The 8074-nt window shown below is 52.7% G+C and overlaps 1 protein-coding gene across 1 annotated transcript in view; it reads right to left on the minus strand.

The window, feature by feature from the left end:
• SH3GL1 (SH3 domain containing GRB2 like 1, endophilin A2) overlaps positions 1-5719 on the minus strand; it is a 30618-nt gene extending 24899 nt beyond the window's left edge. Inside the window, exon 1 of the mRNA XM_060629885.3 lies at positions 5480-5719. Coding sequence (XP_060485868.1) covers positions 5480-5524 — 45 coding nt within the window. The 5' untranslated portion in view covers positions 5525-5719. The remainder of the gene's footprint in view (positions 1-5479) is intronic.
• Positions 5720-8074: the final 2355 nt, after the last annotated feature.

Raw genomic sequence — 8074 nt, forward strand, 5'->3', positions numbered from 1 at the left:
TTCTCTTGCTCTCTGCCCCTCCCCCGCTTGTTCTCTCTCTAATAAATAAATAAAAGCCGAGTTTCCCCAGATTGGATCAGTTTCAAAATATTGGCAACAACAGAAGAGGAGAAGGGCTGAGACAGGCCAGAGCACAGCTAACCGGCCCGTGTCCTTGGGTCAAAGGCCATGGGACGCATGCCAGAGGCAAAGGGCAGGCCTGAGTAGGCCTGGTCACAACCGGTGTTTCCTCGGAGGAAAAACTCGAGCAGATGTGCATACGGGCACCTGAGGGGTGAACCGCTGAACTCAGAACCATCCGTACGAACTAGCACTCAGATGGGGGCTCCACAAAGGGAAAGCTGGGGGGATGGGTCGAGGGGTAAACAGCACTGGCTCCTCGGTTTACTCGCTGAGTTCTGGGGTCTCAGAAATGTGACAGCCCCCAGTTTCTGAAACTGAGCAGGGAGCTGCTAGGAAACTCCTCACCTCACATGCTATTATTCAGAGGCACGTGGACTATAATTAAGTGTCCCATGGCTCTGCCTTCACACAGAGCCAGCTAAGTAGGGAGAAGAGCGCCCAGGCACGCTGACTGGTCTTTAATCAACACAGGGTTCTGAGTCAGAGGTGAACTTGCCACCTCACGCTCGGCGGGCACGGGGAGCAGAAGCAGAACACGATGCCCGCTTGAGAGGTCCTGGTTTGTTAACGAGAATACGCAGGATGCTGCGTGGTTACAGAGAGCCTCCGTGACGGCGAACAGGGTCCTGTGAAGGTGGTCAGGTTCACCCAGCTTCACGGACAGGCCTGGGAACGGTGGGGTTTAAGGAGGTCCCAGGTTCCTTTGGGGGAGGGCAGTCTCACACCTGTTCTGTAGCTCCCCAGTCCAGGCCTAAAACACCAGGCTGGTCTGTCCACCAATGGAGCGGGACGGGAACATCTCGGTCCAGGGTCCCACAGGGATGTCGCTAGTTCAAAGGTCTTCTTACAAGGGGAGTCAGCAGAGTTGCTTCCGGCAAAGTTGGACTTAATCCAGATCCCATCTCACGTGGACACAGTAACAACCAAAGCCATCCCCGTGTCTGCTGCCCCAAGGCAGAGGGTCTTCCGGCAGTTAGCCTGCAGCTGCTGAGCTCAAGGGCCTGGGGCAGGGACCCCACTTTGCCTGTTGTGCTCAGCACACAGGTTCCGTGCTTTAATTCCCGCTGATGAGGGAGCTCCACGGTCCAGATTTTTTGCATCTAAGATCACTCCATGTTTATTACTTAACAGGCTAAACCCTTTGCTAGGAAATCAAGTGGGATTCCACACGATAAGGTTTAAAAAATAGGTCAGAGCAGGCAGGATCTGGGGACGTTCCAAACACCAGCCACATCTCCCTGATACTAATTACTCTAAAGGTTGGGGTCCTGGGTGCCCCAGCCCTTTCCCCACCTCATGCCTCTCAAAGGAAGTCTGATCTTTCCTCCTAGGCACAAACCCAGGGCCTAGCAAGCATCCAACGAACTTCAAAGCTCTGGGATATGGCAGTCATGAATTTTCCTCCTAGCTCTCACAGAACCAATCTTTCAGTTCAAACTCTCTCCCTCCTTTCAGGCCAAAAAAAAAAAAGGAAAGAGAAAGAGAGAAAAGAAAAAAAAAAGTCAAGCCAGCATTCCAGGCGGCTGCCAACTCTATCCCTAGTTACACTCTCAAATCTGGCCCAGCCACAAGAAATATCAGAAAGCAGTTAGCAGTTTAGGTCTGGAAATTAATGTCATTTACAATGAGAAATGAACTTCCAAGTCTGGATCTTGTTAGTGGGGTCTCCTTACCCTACTTAGGTCCCCAGAAATATTCAGACTAAAGCATCCCCCCCAGTTCTATATGTACATAAGTACCAGATGGGTGGTAGGACTGATGCCTCAGACAGATGCCTGTTCCTTCCAGCATTTTCCGCTACAGATCCTTCACCGTGCCTCAGCCCAGCGGTGGCCAGTTTGCAACAAGAAAAGCTCACGAACTTCCCATTCAAGTCCAAACCAACCTTATGCGAGACTTGAACGTTGTCACCAGAGGTGAACTGGCACGGACTTTGCCGGGATATTGCCAGATACTAACAACTGGTTTGTTACCAGTATCCGCAGTGAGATCAGAAACTTTTAATCAATATCACAGCGTCAACTAGGAACCAAGCCTCTCCATTGCCCCTGGCTCTCCCACATCCACCTGGCTTCTAGTTCTCAATTTAGAAACAACACTGTTACAAGCCTCTGCCGCGAAGAGCCTGTTTCAAAGCACTGTTTCTCAACCTCAGCGCTCTTCACGTTTGGGGCCGGATAATTCTTTGTTGTGGGGAAGGCTGGCTGTGTACCGTGAGGTGTTTAGCAACCATCCCCGGCCTCTACGCACTCGATGCCAGCAGCACCCTCTCCCCAAGCAGTGACGACCAAAAACCGTCTCTGACATTGCCAAGTGTCCCTAAGCGGGTGCATGGGGGTGGGGGGCAGAGGGAAGGGGGGCAGGGTTAGTCACCCCAGCTGAGAAGCAACGATGCAAGCTTCTACCTTCTTAAAAATACCAGGTGCCAGAAGACACTCTGGGGTTCTGACGACGTGGGATCTGGATGCTGAGTTTTACGTGCCTGTCTCTCTGGGTATATGCGGTTATCTGTGTTTTGAAAACTAAGAAAAGCAGGTAGCTATCACAAGAACGGCCCAGGAGAGATTTTGTTGTTGTTGTATTGTTTTTGTTTGTTTGTTCTGGTATAATTATTCTCACTATTCTCAAATCTTAAAGCAGAGTTTCTCAATCTCAGCAGTAATGACGTCTGGGCCCAGATAATTCTTGGGGGTGGAGGCTGCCCAGTGCGTTACGGGGTGTTGAGCGGCATCCCGAGCCTCCACCCACTAGATACTAATAGGAACCCAAGTTGTGACAACCAAAAATGCCTCCAGATATTGCCAATGTCTCCTGGAGAGTAGAGAGAAATGTCCCCAAGTCTTTTTGTGTAAAAGGGGAGTGCATTTACGCTCAGGCCAGATGGAGACTGGCCGGCGGAAAGCATTATCGCCTGCTCACGCCGTGAGAGCTCAAGAGACATCAGCTGCCTCCTCATACCATTCTCCAGAACACCCTCTTCAACAGCTGACCCTCTTCTGAGGACAAGGGGATGAGAGGGGGGTCACTGAGCGCAGACAAGAAACCCACAGGGAGACGCTGGACTTGTCCTGATAAACAAGAGATGCTGGGGGACTGCGGAAACTATTGCAGAAGGGAATGGAGTGCGGCCAGCATGATTCTTGAGAGCACGACTCAGCAGAGGGATTCAGGAGGCCAAGACAACCGCTCCCAGAGTAGGACGTGGCCATCGCCATTCTTGGGGGACGGGCCTCACGGAAGGGTGAGATCACAAACCGATCCACACCGCGCTTTCCAGGTTTCGACACGCTTCTCACAGATCTGGATGCGGGCCACCTGCTTCCCCCTGAGAGAAGGAGCCCTGGTGGCCGGTCTGAGCGGCCTAGCTAGCTCCTCTGGCACAGTGTGTCTGCGTGGGACAGTCCGGGCCACCAGCATGGGCCCTGATAGCTGGGGGTTGGGAGGAGAGGGCTTCTCCTGCAGGAGGGACTACATCAAGGTCCAGACAGCAGGCAGCCATTCCCAGGTGCTCCGGTCAAGCCCTGGGGGTCCGGCGCCTGTTGGGCAGGGTCTAACCCAGGGCCGGGTCACTTGATTCCATCCTGCTGGGGCAAAGGGCTGTACCCTCAGCAATAATCCTAGAACCCTCTGGATTTAGTCTCTGTTCCCCCAGGGGTCAGCCATCATCTGGGGTTTGCCCTGAACACGAGGGTCATGACTTTATCCATCAAGGGACAAAAGGTACCAGCTGTGTGACTGTGGACTCGTTTCTCTTCCCTCCCACTGGACTTCTCCAAATTGTGGGAAAAGCCTGGTTGGCCAGCGGGGCCCACACAATCCCTAAGACGGTCGCTCGTTCTGTGGATTCTGCCCACACAAAGTCCACACCTACGGTTCTGAAGCTGGGATGGAGGAACCAGTGGGATTCAAGGAATCTGGGGCTTCCTGGATCGCAATTAATAAACTGAATTTCCCACGTGCCCAGCTCTCCGGAGACTGGCTCTGCAGCTTTCACCAGATTAATGAGCAGTGGGGCCTGGCCGTTCCAAAAAACCTATCCTTATCGGTCACAGGTAACGCACATCAACGACTGGGTTCGGCATTCCACCTCCGGGAATTTATCCTACAAATCCAATCCCACCCGTGACCAAAGACAGTCACTGGCTAGGGGCGCCTGGGTGGCTCCGTCAGTTGGGCGGCCGACTTCGGCTCAGGTCCTGATCTCACGGTTCGAGGGTTCGAGCCCCACATCAGGCTCTGTGCTGACATCTCGGAGCCTGGAGCCTGCTTCCGATTCTGTGTCTCCCTCCCTCTCTCTCTCTCTCTCTCTCTGCCCCTCCCCTAGCTCACGCACACTCTCTCTCTCTCCTCCAAAAATAAATAAAAATATTAAAAAAAAATTTTTTTAATAAAAAAAAAAAAAGACAGTCACTGGCTATTCAGATCAGTATTGTTTGTAGAAAACGACTGGAAACAATCTACACGCCCGTCAACAGACGCCTGGTATACCATGAGCCCATTAAGAGACCAAAGAAATACTAGGGTATGTTCTAGGGCCGTAGTCCTGGGGTAGGGGTAAGAGGGGAGTTCTCCGGGGGCATCTGGTAGCACAGGGAGGTATCTGTGCTGTCAGGATGGGGGGGGGGGGGTCTTCTGGAAGCAAGTGGGTGAGGGCCAGGCTGCCCCCACGGCAGGGAACCATTTGAGATGGAGAATTCCAGCTCTAATGTCATCTCCAAGACACTGAAGGAAAAGCACACAGGACTCTGTGTTTTTAAAGGAAAGGCGTAAGCATATCTTCGGAGGGAGGCATGAATCGTCCGTGACCATCTTTGCCACCGGGGAAAGGGACGGGACGCCTGAGGGACCAGAGGGGGAAACTGACTTTCCATTCCACCCTCTGGCACAACCTTGTACCGGGTCCATCAAAGGGGGGTTCTGTTTGTTTGTTTTTAAGTACCACTCCAGACGCAAAGTTTCCCTGCCCCTGGGCTCTCTGGCAAGAGTCCCGAGTCGACAGCCTCCGGAGGGTTTCTTCCCCTTCCTTCTTTCCTCCCTCTTTGACCTTTCAGAGGAGGGGAGGGGAGGCGAAGAGGGGTCCAAGTCCCGGGTCAACCTCTGGGTGCGTTTCCGCCCCCCCTGGGGGTCTGCCCACCCTCCTCGAGGAGACTGGAGCCCACATGGCGGGCTGGGCCTGGGTCCCCTCGCTCGCAGCCCCTGTCCCTCCTGGGCTCTGCTCACCGAGCGGGGCACGCGTGCCAACGTCGCCCCCTCGGTGCCCGCGGCCCCCTCCCGAGTCGGGGTCGGGCCTGGTCTGACCCCCGACTCCGGGCAGCCCGGGGCCCGAGGCTCACTCCCCGCCTCGGCCTCCGCTCACCTGGCTCGCCTTGTAGAACTGCTTCTTCAGCCCCGCCACCGACATGCTGCCTTCCGTCGTGGGGGCTCCCGCCCGAACCGGAGGGACCGCGCAAGCGACAAGCTCCCGGGCGCCGCCGACACCCCGCGCGCCTCAGCGGGCCCCCTCGGCGCCGCCTCCACCGCCCTCTCGCCAGCTCCGCGCCCGCCCCAGCGCCGCCTCAGCCCCTCGCGCGCCCGCGCGGCCAGGATATTACATGGCAACCGCACACTTCCGGTGCCGGCTGGCGCGCGCCCCGGGCCCCGACTGCGCGCGCGCGCCCCCTGCCGGCCCGAGAACGCACGCGCACTTCGCCTGCCCTGGGGCGGCCGCCTCCGCCAGCGAGGAGACAGGAGCGAGCCTAGAGAGTCCGTGGAGGCTGCAGCGACCCCTGGGGTCGCGGAGGTAGTCTTAACGTTTAAAGGAAAGGCGCTTAAATCCTTCCGGGGAGGTTGGGAGGCTGAAGGTTTACAAATCTCCAGACACCTGTTTGCTAATCTCGGCTAACCCAGTTCTCCGCGCGGTTAGTCCCTCCCCCACACACCGCCTTCCACCCTGCAACGTGCTCATCCATTCAGTGGCCCAAGTCAGACATCAGCGTGTCACTTCTCCTTTCTATACCCACTGTCCTCCCTGCCCTGACCAGACCATCCCACCAGCCTCCTCTTGGTATGCCCACCTGCAGGTTCCCCTCTAATTTCCCCCCTAAAACACAGACAGAAAGATGCTCTATAACACAATTTCTATCATATCAGTCTACTGACCTCAGAATACCCTCAACTTCCTAGCATGGCCTACAAAGCTTGCAAATTTTGGCTCTATCAGCCCTTCGGACTTCAGCTCTCTTCCTTTTCTATAACCCATGATCCCTGTTTCCTGTTGACCTTTGCTAATGTTGTTCCTTTCTTGCGTATTCTCCCCCAACCTTTCCCCCTGATCCTATGTGTAAAAGAGAAATCTGTTTGGAATGTCACCGTCTTCAGGAAGGAAGTCTTCCCAGATTGATACATGTTACTTGATAGTTTTTACATCAGTTTTTATTGAATTCAATTAATTGGAAGTTACTAATGAATTGGAATGAACAAGTTAATCCAAAAAGAGGAACAAGAAAGTGCTAGAGCTGAAGTGTTTGCGACTTCAGTACCGAGATCTCCGACAGATTTGGGTGCTTTTTCTCAAGCAAAGACTGCTGGAAGCTTCCAATGGCCTCAACAGAGGATACTGCACTAAGAGGATTGTTTCAGAATACATATGCCGCAACCTCCCTCCCAAAGGTCCTGATGAGACTGTTGTGAATAGTTTTTAAAAATTTCCCACGTGGGGCGCCTGGGTGGCTCAGTCGGTTAAGCGGCCGACTTCGGCTCAGGTCATGATCTCGCGGTCCGTGAGTTCGAGCCCCGCGTCGGGCTCTGTGCTGACCGCTCAGAGCCTGGAGCCTGTTTCAGATTCTGTGTCTTCCTCTCTCTCTGACCCTCCCCCGTTCTTGCTCTGTCTCTCTCTGTCTCAAAAATAAATAAACGTTAAAAAAAATTTAAAAAAATTTTCCCACGTGATTCTGCAAGGCACTCTCAATCGTGATCCACTGGCTTAAAGCATTGCCTAATGCCAGAATGTCACGATTCATATGGGGAAACTCAGGCCTCGAGTAAGACATGACTTGCCCAAAGTGATATTCCTAAGTTCCCTCTTTCTCCACATTACTTCCAAACAATTTGGCTTTAATTATCCAATCTACAGAATGGATAGAATCCCAAAGTTGGACTAAATTTCAGTGTTCTTTCATCACTTCTCAGATTGGAGCTAAAGAAAACCTACTCTAAGGCTCACAGGTTGATAGAAGACCTCTGCTCTGTGGGAGGCTTTTAACCTACACGATCACAGGGTCCAATCAAATGAAGTTTATGCATTTGCTCAGTGACTCTTTATTGAGTGCTTGCTAGTGTGTCAGTCACTGAGAGGTCCTGGGGATACAGTGATAAGTTATTCCTGCTCTCGTGGAGCTAGTGACAAAGAAAATAAATCAAATAAGGCGCTAATCAAACATAAGCTGTAATTGCTTCAAGGAAAAAAACTGTTTGTAAGGAACTTCCATCCGCCTTGTAGGGGAGGAAAGGCTGTCCTGAGGTGCCTATCCAAGATCCAAAAGTTAGGAAGGAAACCAGGCAGGAGAAGAGCTGCGGAGTTTTCTAGGCGAGGAAACCGTGTTTGCAAAAATCCCGAGGATTAAGTCAGTAAGATCCATTTCATTCATTCCCTCTGAACATATTTAGTGCATATTAAATGCTTCTGAAGGGCTGCACAGAATTTACTTCTTTTTGCTGTACAGCCTTTCTATTGTTTTAACTTTTTTTCTGCATGTAACATCTTCTTTCTGTTGTTCCTATAAAAAGAAACTTATCATTCTAATTTCTGCTGCTATATTCAGTCGATGTCCAATTAGAAAAAAACAAAAACTTCGTTCTCGCTAAACCGCAGTTTCAGGTTGTCACCCGTCACCCTACGTAAAACGTTTCGTCATGACGTAGGAGCCTGGCCCTCCTCCTCCCGCAGACCTCGCCCACACGCTCAGCCAATCAC

This window comes from Panthera onca, chromosome A2 (genome assembly GCF_046562875.1).
Source record: "Panthera onca isolate mPanOnc1 chromosome A2, mPanOnc1 haplotype 2, whole genome shotgun sequence".
Lineage (NCBI taxonomy): Eukaryota > Metazoa > Chordata > Mammalia > Carnivora > Felidae > Panthera > Panthera onca.